This window comes from Anas platyrhynchos, chromosome 8 (assembly GCF_047663525.1).
Source record: "Anas platyrhynchos isolate ZD024472 breed Pekin duck chromosome 8, IASCAAS_PekinDuck_T2T, whole genome shotgun sequence".
Lineage (NCBI taxonomy): Eukaryota > Metazoa > Chordata > Aves > Anseriformes > Anatidae > Anas > Anas platyrhynchos.
Window position 1 is genome coordinate 29,533,359 of NC_092594.1, and position 25,059 is coordinate 29,558,417.

Here is a 25,059-nt window from a genome sequence, read left to right on the forward strand (position 1 = left end):
CCAACAGTGGGACTGAATTTTAGGAAGCAGTTCTTGAAGCAAAGGGCATGCAGACTGTATAGAAAGAGCAGAGACGAACAAAGGGAACACTTACCATGCCTCTATCAGTGATCTGTGCAGACCCGTGAACCAGTGGCTCTTCCAGACCCAGATTAAGCAATAGTTTGGGAACCTGAATAAAGAAACCAGCACTGGAATTTAACACGACTAGGCTGTATCTGGATGGCACATAAACAGCTCAAAGATGGCTTTGGTTTCCATTGCCCTTATGTCATAAACTTACTAACTTAAAGGAAAAAGTAGGTTCCTGAATTTTAATTCTCTAACTAGATATGTGGGGTTTATTGTCTTCCCATTTGTAAAGGAGGCAGGTGTGTGTCCTCTGCAACGTACTGCATGTCTCCCTTTAAACTCAGTTTCCCACCAGCAGCAAGCAGGCTGCAGGTTGCAGCAGGACACAGCGGCATCCCATATACTACTTTACAGGTTTGCCCATCATCTGCCATTTTAAACGCACTTCAGAATGTTTTATCATTCGGTAATGCAGCAGAGAGATGCAAGTAGGATCAAATATAAAAGAAACTGGCTTAAAAAGATGACTGTGTTTAGCCCACTCAATAAGGCAGCATGCTGAGATGCAGGCAAAAAAAAAAAAAAAAAAAAGTATTTCAGATGTGTAAGAAGAAAGAAACTACAGTTGATCAAGTAGCTATTCCAGATGGCAGAAAGCTGCAGAAGAAAAGGCTCTTGACAGAGAGAAGACAGGTGTTTGATAAGCAGACAAAGTAGCAACGGTAATAGAGAGAGACACGGTCCATTAGGTAGCCAAGAACAAATCCATCGAGAGCAATTCTGAGCTGGCTCCCAAAAAGAAAGGGGAGCCAGTGCAGCAGGAGGACGGGATATCACGCTACCATTCCCCCTTTTCTAGGTGAAAGAGCAGCCTGAGGCACTCTGCTTCTCCTGGCGTCAGGCTGGGGCCAAGGTCACACACCGCAGGAGAGGCGATGACAGCAGGGATGAGGATCCCAGGCGAGGCAGGAGCCTTGCAGACACGGTGCTGCGCAGACACGGAGCTGCACAGAGCCGCCTGCAGCGGTGAGGCAATGTCAGATGCACCTTGGTGTGACAGAGGTGGCAGGCAAGGAAACAGAGAAGGTGACAAACCGATGCGTGAGTGCAAAGAGGTCTGTGCCAAGGCAGACCACGTGCCTGGGTGAGAGGCAGGGCATGCTGTGGATGTGCAGAGCTCTGCTTGTGCTGCTCGGCCAGCAGCAGGCATGTGCTGACTGCCCATCGGGGAGGGCAGCTTGTGTCTCAGCACGGTGATGGTTTAACTGGGATTGCCTGAACGCAGAGGAAAGGCCACTCATTAAGCCTCTCTCTTCCCTACCTAGGCATCTATTTTGACAAAACTCTTCGGGAAGCTGTATCTTCCAGATCTCTCTTGCCGTTAAATTTGGCTGAGAGTTGGCAGCAATTTCCACACTTGTCAGGAAGGAGCTGCCATCCAGTGCGATACGGTGAAATGGCTTCCTTGGAAAGCTGGGGTAATGAGAGCTGGTAGCTAGGGAGGGAACCTCAAGCAGATCCTACAGATCTGAAGGAGTTGGGATCAGATCAGAAAAAAATATCTCAAGATCTCAAATGAGATGATACTTGCAGGAAATTGTTCAGATATTCATAATATGACCAGCCCGTTTCCCTTCCAGCGTGCAAGGATGGGCAAATAGTGCTGTTTTTCATGTGATAAGAATTTTCACAGTTGATACTTCATTCAGATGAATAAGATGAGCTCGGATGAGCTCATATCTCTGAGCTACCTCTTCAGGGTGCCTGCTGTCCCCAGTAGACATTTCTACACCTGTAACTCTTCACTTCTTGGAGATGTCTTCCTACTAGACTTATGTTTTCTCTGTGTTTTTTTTTTTAATTATTATTTTTTAAAAGCAATGAGGTAGGTTATATCCTTCAGTCCAAGCCGCAGGCATTACAGAAAACCACCAGCTTACCAAAACACTACAAGCTAGGCCAAGCCAGGTGGATTACACACAGGCTTGGTGAAGGGACATTGTCCTCACCTGCCACGGGGCAGCCATACCAGATAGCTCCAGGACACGCCAAGGCATTACCTACAGCGTAGGCTGGAAGGGTTCCTGCTGTCCAGTGCTGCTCTGTGGGAAGGGAAAGAAACGAGGAAAGGCTCCTGGCCTCCCTCAGTAGAAAGGTGGTGTGTTAAAATAAATAAAGGATTTTACCGGCCAGAGCAAAACCCTTATTAGAATCAGTCGGTGGTAGTGCAGCCTGAGGGGTGACCCAAGAAAGCTACCAGCTCAAGCATTTTACTCTGAAAAGGAAGGTTAGATAGGGGGCAGGAGTCAGAGGGAGTGCCTGGGTCAAGGGAAGGTTTAAGATGTGTTTGGATTTAATTCATCTTACAAAGAAACTATTTCCTGCTATTGAAGATAACTCCCTCCTGAACCCACCTGCCCACACACAGGCTGCAGGCATCCAGAAACCCAGCTGGAAGTGAAATGATGTGAGTAAAGTGTTTCCTCACCAGAAGGGCAATGGGTTAGGATGCCATTCCTTCCCACGGCTACTGGACTGGACTGCTACTGCTCTGCGAGTCTGTCCTCTAGGACAGCAAAATTAGAGGTGCAGGCTTTGCTCGGAATCAGAATCTGGTCTGTGAAGACCACGAGCAAACAAGAAACCAGAAGTCTTCACAAGAGGCCAACAAAACAAGGAAAGAAAAAAAAAAAAAGGACGTAAAACTATATGTGTATCTTTTATCAGGATTAACGAGAAAAACAAAATACAGGGGCACCGAAGAACTCCCTTCTCACAACCCATCATTAAGCTCCGTTTTATGCTTTACCTCTGCATAGTTTCCTTGGAAATTTTACCATTCTGGAAAAGTTAAAAATTCAAAGAAAATCCTTTCTGACGTTGAAGGCCCCAGTGTGATTTCAAAACACTAATTCTATGTACCACCCAGGAGCAAACACATTTCCTGAACTGACCAAAATGTAGAATATTTAGGTTAAAAAACAAAAAAAAAACAAGCACCACCAAAACCCACATGGAGTCTGACTGGCTCAACTCAATAACTTTTTACTGAAGTGGCTGCTGCCAAATGTACACGCACACTTCCCCTAGCAAGCGGTATTCTCCCTTAACCCTTTGGGCACACTTGTTCCTGATGTTCCTGGGGAAATTTTTCCCTTTCTGACAGCAGTGCTGCCTCCCTCCTCACTTTCTCACATCCCTAGCTTTAAAACAAATAACTTCATTTCTGTGCTCCTCTGCAGGCACCGAAGAGAAAAAGCTCCAGTGTGTGAAATCACTCTGCCATGCTGCAATTCTAATTTGCATAAATTCATTCATTAATTTTAGAAAAAAGAAATCAACTCAGTCTGAGAGCAAAGGCAAGGAAATGACCACTTCCAGGACTCCCATTACAACATACTGCTCTCCCAGCCCTGCTTCCAGAAACCCTGAATCCCTAAGAAACCTCAGAAACCCTGAGAACCCCCCCTATTGCACTCCCTTACAAGCTTGCAAAACTAGAGGAAATTGTCCACCCTCACAGCATTAAGTTCATCACTTGGAGAGTAAAGTGAGAACTTGTAAGTTGCATCAGCCAGCGTAGTTAAAAAAATAATTCATGTTAGGAGTAAAAGCTTTTAATCATCATCTCATTAGCTAGGATTTTTATAATCCTCCCCTACGACCTTTTATTTTATGAATTCTCAGCAGTGTGAAAGTAAATGAAAGCTGCAACAGATCAACATATCACCTCTGTATTTACCTGGAGTGCCAATGTACTGAAACCTGTTTAAAACATAATTCTTTCATAATGGAAAGTATTAGGCGTTCTGAATGTATGGGTAGTTTTAAGACTTCCTGCAAAACATTAATAATCTGTGCCATTATCACTTAGATAAACATTTGCCAAGAGTCCAGTCAGGACTGATCTTGCCTTTAGGACATGGAGGACGCTGACTGGATGATCTATTAAAGCTACTTCCAGCCTTATTTTCCACACTTCTTGACTCTCTTGTCACCGACAAATCCCAGAAAGAGTATCTGGGGTGGGGATTTTCTTGGCTAAATCAAGGCTACGGAGGAAATTAGTGACAGAACTGTTTCCTCGTCTCACGTCCCTATCCAGCAACCAGGAGGGTGATGTGCGCAGATAACGTGGCACTGGTTCAGTTCCCACACACTGCTCGGTTGTATCACAGGGAGACATTCCTGGAGACCAAAATATCTCCTAAACTGCTGTATTGCCACATGCCCACTCTTCATTTTTCTCACCTGTCGGTTAGCTTCAATATACAACCCCAGAGTATTCACTCGGAAGCACAGTCCCTCTTTCATTATATGGACGTAGCAGCGCACTTTTCCTTCGTGGAGCGTTTCGTTCATATCTCCTCTATGATCATTCCAACAAGAGTTATCTGGAGCAGGTTTCAGCAAGCTATTATCTTCCTTTATGAAACTATAAATGTCTGGAGAACACACACATGCATGAAGTTAGACAGGATTTAATGAAATGCTTTCTGAAGAGGAGTACTATTAAAATACTGTTGGTGAAGGGAAATCTTTGCCCCACATCATCTGAATGGCTAGATACTTAGCAATCATTAACAGATTTTATCACATCTAGTGAGTAAGTGCTTATTTTTATTCTGCAGGTGGGAATCAAGGGATCAGGACAAATGCAATGTTTTGCCCAAGGTCAGACAAGGAGACTGTGGAAATGCTAAAAATAAATTCCACCATCTGAGATCCTGTCCAGTTCCCAGTGCAGGGTGGTTAAGGCTTTGTCTGTTGCCCTACACAATGGAACTGCCTCCTAAAATTACATTCTCAAAGGTGCATTTATCTATACTGGATTCTGGAAAAAAAAATAGAGCACCTGGCTGATTTGTTCTTGATTTACACCAAAATAAATGAGGACAAAGATATTCGTAAAATGCACAATACTGTTTAAAGAGAAATTTACTAGAATCTTTGTTACCAAAAAGTGAAAGAGAAAAACAAAACAAAACAAAACACCAAATTTTTCAAGCTAATTCTGTACTCTTTCCAACACTTCAGCTGCAGTATATGGGATTTAAAACCTTCGCTGAATTTCTGATAGTCATACTGACCTAGGGATGCTTGTTCCTTTTTCTTTTGGTCCTCTTCTTTGTTGTTGAGTCCCTTCTGCAATGATGTAGGAGAAGAGAACTGTTTCCTAACCAGATGTGGAATCAGTTCACTCCGGAGAGATGTGATTGACCTGGGGAAGGAGATGCACACCTGAAGTCCATGAACTTTAAAACTCACGTACCTTCATTTTTTTTTGCATAACATTAGCATTTTGCAGTTTTTCATGAGCACAAATCCAAATGCCAGATAGCCCAAGACATGTGGCACTAAGGCTATGTCCAGCAGTCATGTGCTTTCTTAATACATTAATTTGTAAAGGAAGGTTCAAAACAGGGAAAAAGCTTTATCTTCAGAACCAGTTCCCCTATATTGTAACAGAAATGCCTATAATTTAATAAAGCATCACCCTGCCATTCATGGTGGTGTGCAGATGGAATGCAGAACAGTGCCAACACCACAATGGCAACAACTGAAATCCATTTTACATGGCTTAAAAATGGCATCTGTTTACAGGAAAAGAGAGAATAAAGCGTGTATAGGGGAAACCCCAAAGAAGTTCCTTCTCTTTATGACAAAAGTATGGAAATGCTCAAGGATATCTGAAATATCTGATTCTTAAATGAAGATATTTCTAATATAGACATTAATGATGTCCTCCTGCACACGTGAACCATCAAGAGCACTTTAAAGTCTCAGCCCTTTAACCAACAGAAATCAACAAGTTTAGGTCCCAAGAGTTTCATATTCTTTAGGCACACCAGTCCAAAATACATCAAATTCAATAGAAAAGCTTCCAAAGATTTCAGCATTTTCCCCATGTACAGATTTCAATTTTTGCTATATTAGTTTTGACACCTCAACAGCAGGAGTCAGAGAAGTTGTGAGAGGTTTGTGATGAAGCAGGGACTTGAACCTAAGCCATAAATGCTTTAAACTATGACCACAATCACTAGATTATCTCCCCTCTTGCATCGATTTATACATTACAATGAATCAAGAAGAAACCTTCCCAGTAGACAAATATCAGTGTAGAAAGTCTACTGTGCAATGAGATTATAACCCCTGTAACTTAATTTTGACTACTAGAAGGTAATTCTATTTTTCAATAAAGTATTTGGGAAAAAAAAAACAGCAACAAATGAATCATTGTTACAGTTGCAGAGCATGAGCTGCAGTCTTAAAAGAGCTTTATTGTTGTTGTTTCATTATTTTAACAATCTGCATTTAGTTACTGAATTGTGGATTATTGAAAGTAGCGCTTGGGAAAATCAGGCGGAAAATAAACTGCAAGTTGGCACGTGTAGCAGGAAGTGCTGAACTTCAGAGGAAGGACTGGGAAAACTAAACACAGAGAGCTTGACTAAATGAACTCATCAGATGATAACTTGCAAAAGAAGGGGAGTTATTCAGAATGGAAAATAGCAAGGCTAGGAACAAATAATAGGTGAAATTAAAAGAGGAAAGTGCTGGAATGAGTTTCCTGAAAGTAATTTTAAGTTGGCAAACCCTCTAGCTAAGTGGGATCTTAAACAGCTCGTGCTTTATCAAACACAGGTCACAACCCCTGCAGGTCCCTGTTCAGGTGAACACCACAGACAGAACTAAAGGCCTGAACAAACCTTCCTATCTCTGATTTTGACAGGAGGATTCAGATGTGATCACCAGTGCAGCCCTAAGAAGAAACATGGTGTTTTCCTTTTCCTCGAGGAGCTTTTCCTCCAGTCCTTCACTGTAGGTTGTGCCACATCCTCCGTCTGGCAGCGGGGTCATCTCGCCCATCCCACAGCTGAAATTCTGCTTTTATTTCTTTAAAGAAAAGGGGAAAGCTCTGGTCTGAAATCTCCGTTCTTTAAAATAACATCATAACCATCTTCAGATAGCTGCATTTCAGGAGCTAACGAAGCAAACCACTTCACCCGTTGATCACAAACCCTCTCCGTCTGCAGGCACACCCTGCCGCTGCCGCCCCACGTGTGGCTGTGCAGATGGGCACTTTACTAGCCTAAAATGTTTGCCTGCAGCTGTGCCATTCAGCAATGATTTCCTGCTCGGGTTTTATACTCCATCCAAAACCGACAATCCTGTGTTTCCCTCAGAGGCTGGCCATGGCATTTATAAGATATATTACCTATAAAATAGCCAAGTATTTGGCAGCCTTAAATAGTCCGATGCAGAGGACAACACAACACGGTAGGAAATGAAAGCAGAGGAAAGATGGAAAGACAAAATTTTTCCCGTTTTTTGCTGTTTTACTCTTTCTTGGCAAAGTTCCTGCAGTTTTCCTGCAATTCTCTGAAGTGTCAGCCACATTCCTTCGGCAAAGGTGGAGAAAGTCTCTGGGTCATCTATAAGATGTGGCCCAGGAACACACCCTTCTTACTGGAAAAGGAAAAAGGGGAAAGTTTGCCTTTGCTTGCTGTTTAAGCAGAACTTATTTGTAACATTAAAGGAATTTTCCTTTGGAAAGAATTAAAACATTTGCAGCAAGGCTCACAGCGACAAAAATTGGGGAATTTTTTGCGACAGATCTTGCAAGCGTGGATATATGAAGTGATAGCGTGAGAATATTATCCGACTGTCAACAACTGGGGAAGGCAAACATCTGGCTGGGACTAGAAAAGGAACTCAAATCAAAGGAGGGATAGGAGTGAAGAACCTTCGTCGAAAGAAAAAAAATCAATTATCAAGAGTTTGGAAGTACCAACCAGCCTGTAACCCCATTTCAGGGGAAAAACTGAAGATGTTTCTGGTCCAATGTGATAAAAATTCTTATAGTAACATTCTGAACGACACGCGTATATTAAGAATTAGAAAGTGTAAGATGCTAATTTTAAAGCTTTTTTTTAATTCTCTTCAAATTGTAAAACTTGGCAGCACCCTGGTTTCTAAGCACGTTATTTCCTCCAGCACCAAGGAGTACGAATGAAACACCCGCTGAGATCAACATAAAGAAAAATCTACTACATCCAGGGGAAAGAAAGTGGAGGGGTAGGTAGAAGGAGAGAAGGGCATAGAAAATGTTGGCAAAAACCCAGCAATAAGCCAAATTTGAGTAACCATGGTCTGACACCTCCCAGGCTAATCCAGTCGGTAGAGACGATAAAAATGAACCTGCTTTTGAGAAGCATTTGCCAAAATAAACATGCTTTTGTAAATTCCAGCCGAAGTGACAAGCCTTTTTCGTGGTTTTTCATTCCCCCAAATTTTATTTTTGAAGTGATATCTGTCTGTTTTCACCTCAGCAGCAAGTAGCAGATTTTCAATTAAACTGCCAAGTAGCAGGTTTTCAATTAACCCAAGATTGACAGTGCCAATAAACTGCTTCTTGTAAAGGAAGGGGTACCCTGGAGCACCTAACGTGGCTTCAGTCTCTTGAGAAAAACGAGAGATGGCAGCAGTTCTGGAATGTGTTGATTTTGATAACATTTCAAGCATATAAATGAATAAATATATCCGGGATGGAATCCTCTGTTCAGGCAGTAGGTCACATCAGAAGAGGAAATCAGCAAGTGTATCAAGAGACAGTGCGTACACAGGGGAAATGAAGACAACGGGGCAGCTGAAATTCATGGTGTATGTGCAAGAAACAGCTGGAAATTCAAGACGAGATTAAAACAACAACAAAAACCAACAACACAACAGCAAAGGAATTCCTGGGAAAAGTCATGCACTTAATGTCAGCTCAGAGTACACATCACTCATCTACAGTCAGCTATCCTGCCCTGACCTGGTGATTCTTCTCAGACTTAGGCATTACAAATCTAGGATATTCAAGAATAAATTTATGTCAAACCTAAAATACTCAGATAGAAGAATGGATACTTGGCCAAACAACTGTAACTTTACTGAGTACTGTCACCATGGGAGAAAGAAGTACTATGCTTTTAGAATCCCTTTATCCCTGGTCCCTGCTCGCTGTGATGTCTTCCCACTATTCCTGGCATTTCTGTATGACAAAAAGGGCAGAGTTAAAATTTTGACTTCCACCCAAACCTTAACTCGTTAAGAACACTAGGTGAAAATATCTCGCATCTTTAAATTTCATATTTAAACATAGCTAAGCAGAAGTTAGTCTGTGATATTGCAGAGGTAAGTCTCTTTGGATGTTTGAAGTCCGTGTCTCTTTATTATTATATTATATTATATTATATTATATTATATTATGGATCACAGAGGGTCAGCTCAAATACAGCTGTCTCTGGGATGAAAACAAGCTTATTGAAACTTTTGTGAGAAATGAAGAACAATGGAGCCAACTGAAATGCAAGACGGGTTTGGGAAAAACAACCAATCAACCAACCAAAGACAAAGATGACCAGCTAAACTTAAAAACAAATATATTTCACAATCTTTCAGTGGGTTGTGATTTCTGCTCCTTAGATGTACATATTGCTGGAGGCTCTCTTTCAGACAACACAAAGAATAACGGTTCTGACCAATGCTGGTAAAGAAAAAAATCTCATTGAGTATTTTCCAGCAACAGAACAGCCTACCTAAGTGTAACTTTAAGTCATCTTGCAAACGGCTGGGTACTAGGAGGTGCTGCTTGGCAAGACCCGCTGCAGGATGGGAGCATCCCCAGCTTTTCTTTCCTGCAGCTATTCCTTACAAGCCTGAACAGGACTGTCAGTTCCATTTACCAGCTGTCATTCATTTTCATTTTCCATGTTTAATGTTAAACACCATAAAACAGTATTAATGAGTATTAGCATTTTAATATCCTTCCTTTTTTTTTTTTTTATTAATCTGTGATGAAGCGTGAAATGTACCATTGCTGTCAGCACCCACCTGTGAAATCTGCTATTGCCCTCCCTGGACTGGTTACAGGGGGTCTCACTTGCTATCATTATTAGCACAAGCAGCTATTTCTACAGGCACAGATAGCGTCTGCAATTCCTAAAGCAAGCAGATTATTAGCCCTTTTCTTACCCATTTTTGTCTTTCTTTTTTTTAATAGTTTAATGTTAGCTTTTGTATGACTCCGTGCATACAGTGGGCTGGGTTCTGATCTCTGCTCTGTGGCCTTGCACAGAGATTCTTCAGATCACATCAAAAGGAGAACATGAGGCTGTATTTCAGACTGGTGCTCATAATTAACGTTAGAAATGTATACATAAATACAACTAAACAAATCCTAAGGCACTTATAGTTTTGGCCAAAAGAAGTTGCGTGTTTACTCAGAACAATAAAGATGTAAGAAACGGGGAGAGAGAAAGAAAAAAAAAAAAAAAAGGGTGTGTTGGAAGAAAGAGAAAAGTTAATTCTGAACCCTGTAGGTACATAGTTCATGGTTCTCATCGCTTAAAGGATAAAGCCAAATAACATTTAAAAATTCCATGTAAGCTGGGAGCTCTCTTGTTGAATCTCAACGTTATTTTCTCCTGATCCTTTGATGGAGATTAAAAATTTCCATGTGAATACAAAGAAAGAAACAACAGTTACTCGGAGATTTTTTCCCCAGCGTTTAATGCTCCAAACTAGAGCAGCCAGCCACCATTCCCATCTCCTCCCCCCTCCTTCAGGGAAAAAAAAAAAAAAAAAAAAAAAAAAGTCAACTCACTTTGAAGAAAAGACAAAACAGGGTCAGGGCAAGGGGGATTAGGGAAATGATATTTATATCATGGACCAAATTAAAATGTCAATGCGAGAGGCAGGCAAACAGCCCTTGCCACATATATACACCAGGCATGTTTCCTCGAGGAAACAGGAAAGAGATTTGAAAAGAGTTAATGCAGTCCCGAGTTAATACCACCTGCCTCAGACTCAACACCACTTAAAAGACAGTGTTTGGGTCCATTTCCCACAATGCGGTTTTAACAAGCACAATGGAAAAAGCAATTACGGGCCTTTTCCCCTTCTTCTCCCTGATTCACTGCTAAAAATGCTGGAATTTCTGAGACATGCTAAGAATGCGGAGAAAGCAGGCAAGGACTTTGTACAAAAGGAAAAAATATCAAATGATAAATTTGGAGGGCGTTCCACAGCCCTGCAGAAGGCTAATCTGCCCCTGTATCTTTCAATAATTTCAATAATATATATATATTTTTTTGGTGTATCCAAACCTAATTATAATAAAGGAAAACTCTACAGCAACCAGGCAAGCCCATAAACTACCAGGCAATCACTTGTGCCTAATGCAATAATCCCCAGCACCACTCATGGCACCAAACAGATGTTATTTCTTGCTACACCCTATTTGTCATGTTCTACTCTCAACAATTTTTACTACAAAAAGAGTAAGTTTCTCACACAGCCCCAATTTGATATTAATTAACATATTTATCAATGCCTTTCCTTATTTTTGGAGCTAAAAGCCTACGGAGAACAGAAGGAAACTTTGAGAAACGTTCTGCTAAAAGGCAATTCCACATGACTGCATTTGTGCTTCATTTGTCTTTCCATACTATTTTCGACCCAAAACCTTCAAATCTGACAGCAGCCTTCTCCCACATCCATAATGGCTGGAGAAAGCACTTGAAAAGCCATCGCAGAGCAAGCCTGGATGACTGCACAGCTTTGCTTTGGAGGCTCAGGGTGATGAACGACTTCCTAAAATTGCAGGACCACCGTCAGCATCCTGCGCTCTGCTGGCTGGGGGCAAGCAGGAGGCAGCACACGAGTGACAGTCGCGGGCATCACAACGCAGAGAGGATCCAGATCAAAGCACGCAAGGGATGGTGGGGCTGCAAACCACATAAAAGCCGTTCTCGAGCTCTCCCGAGTCTGGATGCACTTGAAGGAGCAGGGATCTGCTCCCGCTTCTGCCAAGAAACCCTTTGGGAAACGAGGCAGCTTTCCCAAAAACTGACCGCAGCAATTAAAACTCCTTAGCTGCACACTCAATGCCTTTGAAAGCGTGCGCGCAACTCAGCCCAGGTCATCCGAGCAACCTTAACTCTGCCCACTCACAAAGCAGCCTGGGACACCAGACTAATGCATCTTTTGCCTGGGAATGCCAGCAGGTTTAGACGTTTTTAGAGCTTCTCTCTGACCAAAATCTCCGAGGCCGTCGGAGGCCACCCAGGGTGTTTGGCAGGTCGTAGGAGCTGCTGAGGAATGGATCTCATTCATTCCCAGACAGCATCCCATTCTTCTAAAACAAGCGCACCTGCACCAAGTGCGTTTCCTTGCCAGAACTCATCTTCCCCCATTCTCTCCCACCTCCGCCTTTGCAACCATCTGTGTCTGAGTTACCAACTCTTTGCTAAATGCCTTTGAAATCAGGCTCCTTTTCTGAAAAGTGCATCAAACAGAGGCATTCTCATAAAACGCCTAAGCAAACACACGCATGCGATGCATTTGTCAGGTTGACACGTATCCATAAAACTGTGTAAACTTTAGGTGTGGAAGCACATGTTTAGATAGACTTAAGCACTTCAGAATTTGTCCATATAAAACACCTCGGTGTCAAAAAATATTGATATATCTGCAGCTTTATGTGGGTTAAGTTCTTTCGCCCTGCTCCACTGAGGCTGCACTACAGGCACTGCAGATTTCTGTATCAATTTGCTCCACTCCACGCAAATACCACTCTTGCTTTTCTGCAATCAAATAATCCCAGTTTTCAGCAGCCTGGGAGATAACCTGGAAGCTCTGATGTTTAGTTCTTCCATTTCTCCTTTCACCTGTACCATTTCCATACCCTTCTCTCCAATAATCATTCTTACCTTAAATCTCATCCTAACTGTTGATCACTAGTCCTTGCTCCAGCCCTTGGGTAGGTCAGCTCCCATGTTCTACTGTGATACAACTAACTTGTTTTTTTGTTTTTGTCACCATCCTTTCTTGAGGAACTCCAAGACGAAGCTTTTTGGCCAATGTATTCTATCTCCTCCTCTTTACTCACTGTTCTTTCAGGGTGGAATGCATCTGGAAAAGACTGGTGTAAAACATTCCATGCCCTACATTTCATCTTTGATTTAGGGAAATATCACGTCTTGTCTAAATCCAGGACTTTGACTTCTACAAAACTGGTAACTTAACAACAGCACTCAACATTTCTTATAGACTGGCCTGTAGCTCTTTGAAATGTTTTACTTTTTTGTTTTTTAATTATTATTTCTCTTTATTGTAATTCCCTGACTTACTCTATTCAGGCACATGTGTCCGAGGAGTGCTTATTCTCCCTTCCCTATGCAGGAAGGGGGTTTCCCACCATGACAATCCAATGCAATAATGAAGTCAGCAACAGCGTTATGGGTACCTTTATTGCTGTTCACATTTCACTGGACTGGGCTAAGGCGCAATGAAATTTGGTTTTGAACTGACATCCAGAATACAATAACTATGAAAAGTAGAAGAGTAGGGAAATAATTACTATTTTATATAACAATTACTCTCTTTTCCAGAAGTTCGTTCAACCCCTGAGTAAAAGGTGATGTTCTGTGTTTCAGAAGGTGGTAGGGAAGAAAAGAGATTTAGAAACAAACCAGGGAGGAGAAGAACAGAAAACATTATCCTGAAAATTCTTTAAAGCTGCAAAATCTTGGTGAGAAATTCAGGTCACGTGAACAGAAATACAGGTGAATTGTGTCGTCCACCACAAGTGAAATAAGCCATGACAGCACAGGTAAGGACTGCATCCTCACAGGAAAATGTCTAGCAAGAGAAGATAATCCATTCACCCCAAGTATTATCCAACATGCAAGCAGTGCTGTGGGGAAGAGACAGTACTGCACTGAAGAAAGAATGCTTAGGATGATACTTTCCAAGTGGCAATGACTTAACAAAAAATTAAAAAAAAAAAAAAAAAAGAGAAAAGCACATGCAGATGGATAGAAGAATTCTTATTCACCACTGGTTCAAAATCCCCGTCTCATATGAAGACAAACATCAGTTTGATTAAAGGTTACCCACAGAAACTGCAACTGCATGGAAACAGTGGAAAAAAATAGTTAATTTTTAATGTTTATTATCAGATAGAGCAAGCCCAGCTGAGGCCACCAAGAGGGCCAGGAGCACATGATGCACAAGGAGAAGCTGGGGGAGCGGGGTTTGCGCAGCCTGCAGAAGGGAAGGCTGCAGGGGGATCTGATTACAGTTTTCCACTACCAAAAGCGGAGCGATATAGAGGACAGCCAGACTTTTCTCAGACTTGAACAGTGAAAGGGCAAGAGGCAATGGACATAAGCTGCAACAAGGGAAATTCCAGTTGGGACATAAAGAAAACAACTTTGCAGTGAGTGGTACAGTCCTGGGACAAGGCCCAGTCTCCATCCTTTGAGATTTTCGAAACAACTGCAAAAAAAAAAAACCCTGAGCAACACATAAATTAGCTCTACTTTGAGCAGGAGGACAGTTTAGAGACTGTAAGAGGTCCCTCCCCAACCTAAATTTTTCTATAATATTTGCATTGCTGGTTGAAAAGCCTTTTTCACATCTTTTATATGTTCACTTTTCAGAGGAAACCCAAAAGGTCATTATCCAATTCTGCAAGTCATGGTTAGAGGACAAACTAACAACTTTTAACATTTACTTTACAGGATTTTGCACTAGGAGCTGCTTGCACGAACAGAATACTGTGCAAACTGTGACCAAGTATGCTTCAGCATCTCAGGCACATGAATAATAAAGCATACCATGGTCTCAAAGACAGATTTGCAGTTAGTCATGAAGATAATCAGCTCCAGTTCAGCACATCCAAAGATCTGTCTGCTCCCTGCTAGTGTACTAACAGGAAGAGTAATTATATTTATTACAGAAATGATTTGGAGAAGAATCATAATTTGTTTAAATCTAGTTGGGATCATTACGTTTTCTTCCCCTGAGGTTTCAGGAGAGAGCACAACTGGTATCATGGAAGGATGATAAAAGCAGCAATACTCCAGAGGAGGACGGCATCAACAAATTCAAGTCCTGGCATTTCTAGGAAGGAACAGAGAAAGCTCCAACAGCTGTATATGTTTGACAAGGAAAGGAAATGGGAAAGATAAATTGCTATTTCACATTCTAATAGATTAAATGCACTAAGGAGGAGCTTGGTGTTTTTTTTTTTCCCCCCTTCTTTTTTTTCCCCTCTCCCTTTCCTTGTTTGGAGAGCTACAATCTATTTGCCCTGTCTTCACACAGTATACTTCCTGTAGGAGCTATTTGTTTATCTACCCATTTTAATCACAAGGAAAGTATTCATTATAAAATCTCTCTTTACAGCAGAGGAGAAACCTTCCAGCCACACGGCTGACACATGTTAACTCGCAGGTATTCACAGAGCAGGTTCTGTTTTAAGCCATCTTTCAGGCAGCCACACAAAGACCACCAAGCTGGGCGTTCAGCTCTGCCAGACCTCCCCCAGCCAGCAGCCTTTGCCAGGAAACACAGGTGACAGCCTGAATGATAAAAAGGCATTTAGAGGGGGAAAAAGAAAAAAAATGCACTGGTTTAGTCTGGGCAGCACCTTAATATAAACCTGCGGGGGCCTTTGTGTACAGCACAGCACGCAGCCGGCCAAGCAGGAGCTTCAGCACAAGGCACTCGCACCTCCAGTCTGCAAAGACCCTCTGCCTGCCCCAGACTGCCCCGGCATTTATCGGGGAAAGGAAGGGTGGCTGCACTGCAGCTCTTCTCCCAGCTGCCGATTTCGGAAGACGGAGCACAGAGGCAGCAAACCTTCCTCTCCCCAGGCTGGCCCAGCGGAGGTTTTCTGGACAGGGTCGAGGGGAGCTGAGAAGCGAAGCTGCTCTGGGAGCGCAGCTGAAGCAGCTTGGAAAGGCAGAGCTCTATGACCTCACACGATTTGCTCTTATTTATTTCAGCAGTTCAGAAAAAGCAGTGTGTAACTTTGCAAACAAATCATACCGACTTTGGCTATGAAGTCTCCTGCAGCTTTGCTCAGTTCAGAGAAGAGCTTCTCTACACCAAAAACGCTGGCAGGCAGCTCTGTGCTGGGAGAGCTGCAGAAGAGCCGCCCTGGTGCCTTACCTCCAGCTCTGCCTCCTCCGGCTGCACCCCCAGGGAAGGCTCCCCAGGGGGAAAAGTGGATTCCCAGGCGGCAGGTGAAGTGTTAGCATTCAGCACTCCCAGGACGAGGCACTGCAAATGCTTACTCAGGCCTTTCAAAGTGACCGCAGGGCTGCTGTTTGTCATTCTTGCCTTTCCAGCACCGCACACCATTCCTTCACCATTCCTTCTGGCCACAAAACAGAGCTGCCCAATTCCCAGGTGACCCAACACTGGAAACAGTGGCTTTTTCTACGCCCAGCAATTCAAAAGTACTCGGTTCAGGACAAAATGGTGATTTGCAAAATACATTAATATATTACAGAACACAATTTTTACCCTCCTCTTAGTATGGAGTGAAAGGAAAAAAGGGAAAGGACACCACAAAAGCATGTGAAGAGGTCTAATGTCTAAGAGGAAGATGTGTGCTAAAAATCCCCTATTTTTTCATGTATACAACATATAGAGACTTTTGAAATGAAGTTCAAATGTCTCCTTAGTTTAGAAAATGCAGCTGCTACCCTTGTGCATAATGGAGCAGCCATAACATCTGAGCAAACACAAAATGGCATCTGCTTTTCGAAAAAAAATGGATAGCTTTCAGAGATGGCACAACTGGGGTGCCTATAGATAAATTGCCCAGCATTTCCTATTGTAAGTTTCTGTTTTCATCTGTTTATAAACTTTGCCAAAGTTTAACTGTTTTGGCTGAAATTACCCATGCCAGGTGTTTGCCTCAAGCTGATTTTTTTTGGATAGCTTCATCAAAAAAATGTCTCAGTTATTTCCAAGAACAAAATTATGGAAAAATACTTTGTTTTGTCCATGTTAAAAATATTTCAACTGCTCTGCTGAAAAGCTCTCGCATTTTCATGCTTGCAATTTGGCACACAGTCATTTTTTTCGTCAGGGCGTTACATTTGTAAACATAAAAAGTGCCCATACTACATCAAGCTAAGTCTGAAAAACCACTGTTTGCACATGCTTGGAAAAGATCTGTTTTGCAGCTACATTTTTTTTCAGTCCTTCTATGTTGGGCATGCTCCATTCTCTCTCTTCCTGCAAGGTAATTGGGCTGCTTATGCTCTACTCCACGGAGTACCAGAGTACGCTCCAGGCCAAGGTTACAAAGGCTGAGCTGGATATTCTTTGAAGCTCAGAGCATCACATCTCGTTCTGCTGGCTGACCTAGCAGGTGATAAATCTGTGCTGATAACAGCTACTCCATTAGCACAAGTCACAGTAGCCTGACTGATTTTGAATGACACTCTTAGAATTAATATACATTCATACATACACACATACTATTCTACGTGAACATCAGGTAACAGTTTGGGTACTCAAATTAAGAAAAGCCAGACCTAATTAAGGTTGTATAAGTAAAATAAGACCTCGTGCGTACACATTTTGACACAATCCTTCAAAAACACATTCACCTACTTTTCCTCTCTCCCCAGTCTCGATCTCTTCTTCGCCCGATGTAAAGATGGACTATACCCTGGGGATGAATCGAGGCTGTGTAATGAGGCAGAAGAATGACTGCCTCATTTGTTAGAACATGTGTGTTAAATACACAAGGCAGAGGGCTGCGAGAGGAGAACTGCTAATATTTAAGGTAAATGAATGATGCCAGAAGAACCATTTTTTTTTTCCCCAACTCCCTTCTGTCAGAGGAAGTTTAGAGATGCTGCTGAATGCAAAACACAAATCTAATTTCTGCAAGTTGCCTCTGATTAAGTACTTTTGATTTGATCAGCATCGACTTGTGGCAACTATTACGATGGAAAAGATTCCTCCATCATTTTAAGAGCGGTGTATAATACTAAGGACTGAAAAATGGCATACTTAAGTCAAAAATGCTTCGAATTTCAACTGTTGTGTGCCTTAGTTTCCTCCCCCTTTCAGAATGGAGACAGACCCCTACTTTGCTAATAGGGGTGCTTGAAAGATAGTTAATGATATGCATGCAGGGCATTCTAGTGTCAGTGAGGAGCATCAAGAATCTGAAAGGAAAGTATTTAGGCTGTCTTCAGAACTGGGTTTTAACAGTAAGCAGGTGGGTGGCCTTCATCTGAACTACAGAAATTACATACCATCTTAAACAGCATCTCCTTCACCGAGCATCAGGTGCCAAATGAAGCAATAGTGAGAGAGAAAAAGAACAGAGCCATGTAACTGGGGACTGTACCATAACACGTGGCACATAAAAAAACAAAAAGCTGCACAGGAAGCCTCAGCTGTGGCACTTCCTAACTGCCAGGTACTTAACTTTCTGAACTCAGCACTGAATAACAATGATTTGGGGAAGTAACTTAGTAAGTATGACCGCATACTTCCTTGTTTTAAGCAGCATCAGTCTGGCTTTCTGATTTTCTGGTATTCCTCAATGAGAGGTGGAAGTGGCAGGCTTCACATATCTGCAGGTTTCAGCTGTGAGCAGGATGAAATCCTGACACATCTAACAGATGTCAGCTGTACCTGCACAACCGACTGTTGGTGCAACATAATTCATGTAGATATGTATTATAAATGCATATTACATATATATTTTTCAACATAAAGACGAAATATAAGAAGAGACACACACTTTCAATATTTAAATTTTCAAAACAAGTTTGAATTTACCACGTTAAAATTTTGTGGGAGAAGGGGTTGCTTTATATTTACTCTTTCTTCCCCTCAAATCAGCTAACTTATTTCATGAGGTTTGAGCTTTAGAAAGAACCTGGAAAAAAAAGCGCAGACAACAATACAATTTCCCTTTGATCACATCTCTTCTGCTAGCAGCTTTGCAGAGATTGTTAGCAAGCAAACTGTGAGCATGTAGTAAAGAAATGTCTGCGCCGGGCTCAAGGCGCAAGCCCAGATCCTGCCCTCCTCTCCAGATGAAGTTCACAAGGAAAAAGGGAATAAGGACTCTCTTCTTCCATCTGCCCTGAATGCAGCAACAAGGCAGGATTCCAACCTAGCACTCAGGAGAGTGCCAAAAAGGGGACTGGCTACTGTGCTGGCTGCCACCCCAGGGCCCCAGGGGTGTGAGGCCCGCCAGCTGTGGGGTGGAGCCGTGCCCCCAGCCAGCTCCAGCCTCGGCTGCTGTCTAGCCTGCTGACTCGGCCCGCCTAATGATCTTCTGAAGAAAAGCAATATTGTGCAGTTCATCGTGTGGTGCAGGTGTTCACCTTCAACTATCGCTGCCCTGTGCTGGCAGCGCAGCTCCGGCAGCCAGCACGCGGCCAGCACTTGTCCGCCTTTCCGGCTCCACGCAGCACAGCACCTACGGCTGACTGAAAGCACCTCGGCTCTGCTTTATTCTGAAAAGGGAAACGTTTAGAAAGGAAAATTGACAAGTTTAGAAAGAAAAGCTGTTGCCTGAATACAGGGAAATCGGGGTTTTAACCGCCTCCCTCCCCCCCCAACACACACGGAGCTCTGTGCGAAGCTGGGCTACGATTTGGCGGACTCGGTACCACTGCCAAAGCATGAAAACCTCAGTAAGGCTCACTGCTGGGATGCAGAGGGGAGCCTGGGGAAGAACCAAAGGTCCCTTCAGAGAAAAACCCCACGGACAGCTATAACCAGCAGAAAACTCAGCCCGAACAAGCTGCTGCTTGTTCACGCTGAGGCCCCGGCCCCTGCTCGGAAGGGAGAAATGTGTTTGGTAGCAGGGAATGGCCACAACCTCTTGAATCTAGCAGGTACCATCGGTGCCAGGGATCCACAGGGACACAGGGATGAAGCTGCCTGTCCCAGAGCAGAGCTGGGACACCTCTGGCCTCTGGTGCACGCAGCTCAGCCTGGCTCTGCCCTGAGCTGCTGAAAAAGAGCCTCCAGATGCTCAGTCCTCCCTGGCGATGCAGGGGCGTGGAGAGGAGGGAAGGAGTAAATCCCAGCTGCGGGATAGAACAAACTGCTTTGGGCAATAATTTGTGCTGCTGTTCCCCAAGAACCATGTGCATTTGACTCGGGCAGACTCAGGGTAGGACTGCCACACGTGTGAAGATTTCACTGAGACTCGCTGTTAAACTAGGGGCTGAGAGATAAACGGAGATGGGGGTTTGAACTGCCCAAATGCATTTTGTTCCTCCTAGGCAAGGAGAGAAAACGCAGTTTCATCCCCTGAAAAATAATCTCCCCAGGTTTAAACAACGTTAGGGACGTGATATTTTCGATTTCTGTCAGTACATACATAGTTGAGGGGGTTCTAATAAACAGACCATTTCCTCTTCTATTCAAAGGCACCACAGATTTTTGCTTTTTAAAACTCAGGAAGCTGTTTGGTTTCCTATAGTGCAATAAAACTTCAGGCAGGAGAATCTACTATTCAGTCCTTTCAAAAAAGTTCATAAAAACACATTAAAGGACTATGAACTGAATATCCAACTCCTAAACAGTATTTTGACCTCTTCTAATACCCCCCAAACTAGAAACTCAGCGTTGCCAAACAAAACCAGGTTATTCTCCAAGCAGTCACAACCAGAAGAGGAAACAAGTGCACAGAAAAAAAATAAGCAGTTTGTCTAGTACCAGAAAGCAAGGCAGTGGCCAAGCTATCATGGCTCCATTTTGGAGCTGAATAATCAATTGAGCCTCTTTTCAGAGGCGGTGTGTAACAAAGTTGTCCCAAATCCATTCAATGCCAAGATTCGTATACTTGGACAAAACAAAATTTCAGCCATTTCACTTTTTTTTTTTTCCCAATTTTCATAGTAGTTGCTAGCGATTTCAGACTTCGCATACACATAATACAAGTATTAAGCCGATCAAAGTGGAGGAATCAATTTACTCTTACAGGTGCAGCTATATGCAAACTACATTCACCGTGGGAGAGCTTGTTGCCGTTTTAACCACATCTCTGCAGCTAAACTGGGACTACACTGGGCTTTTATCCCACTAGGAGCAACAGATCCCACACACAGCCAGTTTTCATGCAATTCTTTGACCTGGAAGTAATCATAATTTTCCTCTGCAAAATGGTGAGCTCTAGCCTGTTGTAGGGTCTGATGTTTTTATTGCTGGGCAACATCTTTTCTGCTCTTGTACATGTATGTCAAAATAAAATTTGGAAAAAAAATATGTAAATGCTTCACTGAGCTATAGACAATAAAAAAAAAAGGTGTTCTGCCTGCCATCAAGCCCCGCTGTTAAAATATTAACACAATGTAAATATTGTAATATTGAGGAAGTACACTGTGTCAGTACTTCCTGGCACCATACAAGAGCTTCACTGTTCACTTTAGTCCCTGCTGTTAGTTTTAAACACGCACAACTTAAACAAGGCATCTGAGCTTCTCCAGTCCTGGTGCAAAATTGCAGAGAGGCTAAGTCTTACCGTAGGTTCTCTCTAGGCTAAAAAACAAGGTATTAAAAAGAATCCCTAAAGCCAAACAATTATGTGAATGTCAGGACTTTTGAGGCAAAAATATTCTACAGAGTCTTTCAAAAGCCCTGGCATACTGCTGCCAAACATGGGAAGATCTCAGGGTATGCACCATCCTCCCCTTCCTCAGAGAAGAAAAACAAGCTGCAAGTGCCCACCAGTGCCAGAAGCCTGAAAGCCCAAGTTATTCATCATGGCACAAGGCCCACTCTCCAGATTTGCCAGTTAAGCACATTACTAGCAACCGACTCTCTCCCAGTTCAGGGAATAAGCAGCACATATTCTCTCCAAAGAGAATGAGGCAGTTAGGTAAGGCAAATGTGATCGGATCTCAGAAACACTGTCTAGCTGCTATGATCGTGTATTTGTAATTGAAGCCTCATGCAAAATAAGCACAGGTTCATGCAAAGAGCGAAGACAGAGAATGATTTCTGTAAAAAAGAAAAATCCTTGGTGAAACCTGCAAGGAGCCAGTGGACTTGTCTAAGCACACTTGGGGACAACTAGAGGAGTGCAGAGCAGAATTTCACTCTGCTGGCTTGGGTTAAAAGAAGGTAAAATCCTACCACTGACAAAACCAAAGATTTTACCAAGGCATAAAGCCTAGAAATCTGAAATGACCGCAGTTTATGTTTAGAGGCTTCATTGTGTCACACACAGTGACACGTCTGACAAAGACCATCCTCGTCCCACAGACTTAATGATCTAAATTCAAAACAGAATGAGGTACCAAGGAAAAAAGAACTGAACGTGTGAAATGTCTAATATTCAAGAAGTGTCTAACCCCAGCAAAACTAGATGGCTGGGATTTCCAGAAATGAACTCTACACGTATTATGACAAAACAGAGGCATAAACACTGTAGATCCTGTGGTAGCATGAAGCAAAGTGTCCAAAACATCAGCAACTGTTTAAAATACAGGTAATAAAGGGCTCATTCCTGATTTAAAATACCTGTTGCTTCTGAAGCCTTCTCACCTTTCAGACATTCCCGTACACAAATCGGATCTAAAATGACTTGCACAATGCCCCCACGTGCCAGTCACAGCATCGGATAAGCTTTATTCTTATGCATGGCAAGAAATTGCCCTGGGGGTTAACACAGATTTTCCACTTAATTTTAACTCACTCACAGAGCCGTATTCTGGAAGAGCTCCTTTAATCACGCATACAACTGCATCACCACGTTTCTATATGGTCAAGACTACCACAAATCCCCCTACTCACCCACCCACAATGTTTTCTCACATGTCAGTTTATCTGCTAAGAAAAGCACTACGAACATAACACTTACCCAACCCCTTTATCTTTCATCTTACTTAAAAGGGAGAAAAACTCTTGAGAACTCAGTGAGCATTCAATATATGTAACATACATGAGAGCACTGTAAAAATTCTAGGAACAAGACATCAATTCCAAAAGTGAACTACTTACTGTGAGGGGGGTTGTTCATTTGTTTGTTTTTTTTAAAGATAAACAGTTGGGCTTTTTTTTTTTTTTGTCTATTTCATGAAATATTATAGCTAAGATCCTACTCCACTTCCATAAATGGATGTTTTTCTTACTCTCAGTGGGTGGTCTCAGAGTTTTGACAGAGGAACATCACAAGCTAAAAACATAGGATGCTACAGAGATAGCCCACCTGCAGTGGTGGTGGATGCGAAGGGGGAAGAAAAGGTGATTCCAAAGGCCAAAACAGACTGTGGTGGGGGAAATCAGAGGTCAGAAATGTATTCACAGCCCTAACAATGGGGGAGCCCTGGTGAAATGAGCAGCCAAGAAGCACAGTTACATTGGGAAAACAAGAGATGCAGAAATGAGACAAAACTTTTAGCTTTCACTTTTGCTGTTATTAGATTAAAAAAGAATAACAGACATAACTCTTGGTATTGTTTTTATTGTAAAGTGTTGTGTTGTTTTTTTTTTTTTTTAACTGGCTTCTTTTACATTTCTGTTGTACGTCAGCCAATTTAATGAAACAAATCTTCCTTTAAAAGCTCTGGTATGAACCACATGTCAATGCCAACACCTGCTACTACCTCACGTTGTGCTTGGTTTCTTACCTGTTTTCTACGAGGAAGTCTACCACATATTTCTTCAGACAGTAGAGATGGGCATCCATCAGCCCTGTTCTGATGTGCATTCTAGGGTGCCTGGAAGACAAAAAAAGGAAAATCATTTAGTTTTGCATGGCTATTTGCAAGAGTTTGACTTTGCAATCAAGTCAGTGGACTGTGAGAAGTTTGCAAAGGCAGATTTGCTCCTTTCCATCTTCTGCTGGATTGAGAGACAGGAGAAGAGACAGGAGAACTGTGCAGACTGCCATTACTGGACTGTGTCTATAAACTTACACCTGCTGGCCCTGGGCTGATTTGCTGCGAAAGAAAATACCTCCTCCAAGGAGTCATTACTCCTGCTACATCTTCTTATGTAAGTGGAAATTGCACATTACTGGGCAGGAAGCCAAAGTAATGGGCCCAGAGTGCTAAAAGTTACAGTGGGTAATGTCAGGGTACAATAATTCAAAGCTCCTGGCTAAGTGCCTGCCTTAATATGCAAGGCTGTGCATGTTCCGCTAGCAAACACAACACTACTGTATTTTTTCCAGCTCTTCCTGGAGGCAAATAGGAGCAGGAGATGGGGTCTGCTCGTCTTCCCTGTGCTACACATTACAAATGACTTCCACAGCTCAATTACAAAGCATTTGCCTCTCCAGCCCAATAAGATGGAAAAGATCAGTAAAACTCCCTCTCATCGCTGGCCAAACAATGGCAAACAGGGAAGTCTTACCTTTCAGACCAGTGGCAGGTTAATATTTCAGTAACTTAGAAGTCTTTTAACAGCTTCACTATTTTAAGAACAAAGCCTTAAAGCAGAAAGACTCATCTATTACTCCTCTTTATGCATTTTCTGATCTTAGATAGTGGAACCCCTTCATGTAACCTGTCTCAAAGCAGCTAAATATTTTCTGCCAATCTTACCTTCCTTTCCACACACCTGCAGCTCCATTTAAGAGTGTTTTGGATGCCTGAGCACTCTCTACTATTTCTCGGGACAGAAAAGCCACAACAATAATCAGCTTGTAGATTAAAAAAAAAAAAAAAAAAGGACAAAACCCACCAACAGTCCAACTGCACTGGACTGCTTCCAAATATTCATAACCGGACTCTCAGTCCTGAAGCTAACGAATGCATCTTACTAGTGCCTTCCATCCAACCTTTGTTTTCTTATTCCAGGACACACTGAAGTCAGATGTTTGTGATCACGATCAGTTATTACTTCGTTAGCTCAGTAGAGGGATCACTCACAACTTGGGCCAGTAGATATATATGTTTAGTAAACCAGTACTAACACACTGAATCCTTATTAACACCGAAGGTACCAGAAGCATCAGGTGTCCTGATAAGCCTTTTTTTTTTTCCAGTGTAATGCTCTATTAGTGCATTAAACTACTGAAGTATTTAAGTCTTAACATTTTATAAACGTAGATGGCACTTCTCAAGCGTGTCACTCAACTCAAGACAGGCGTATTAACAACTAGAAAGACTTTCTCTAAGTCCCACTCATAAAGAAAAGCTCCTATAA

General features: G+C 42.5%; 1 protein-coding gene across 1 annotated transcript in view; it reads right to left on the reverse strand.

The window, feature by feature from the left end:
• Positions 1–25,059, reverse strand: part of EIF2B3 (eukaryotic translation initiation factor 2B subunit gamma) — a 94,331-nt gene that overhangs the window by 23,072 nt on the left and 46,200 nt on the right. Inside the window, exons 6-9 of the mRNA XM_027462613.3 lie at positions 23,538–23,627; positions 5,163–5,293; positions 4,324–4,517; positions 95–172 (exon numbers count right to left, since the gene is read on the reverse strand). Coding sequence (XP_027318414.1) covers positions 95–172; positions 4,324–4,517; positions 5,163–5,293; positions 23,538–23,627 — 493 coding nt within the window. The remainder of the gene's footprint in view (positions 1–94; positions 173–4,323; positions 4,518–5,162; positions 5,294–23,537; positions 23,628–25,059) is intronic.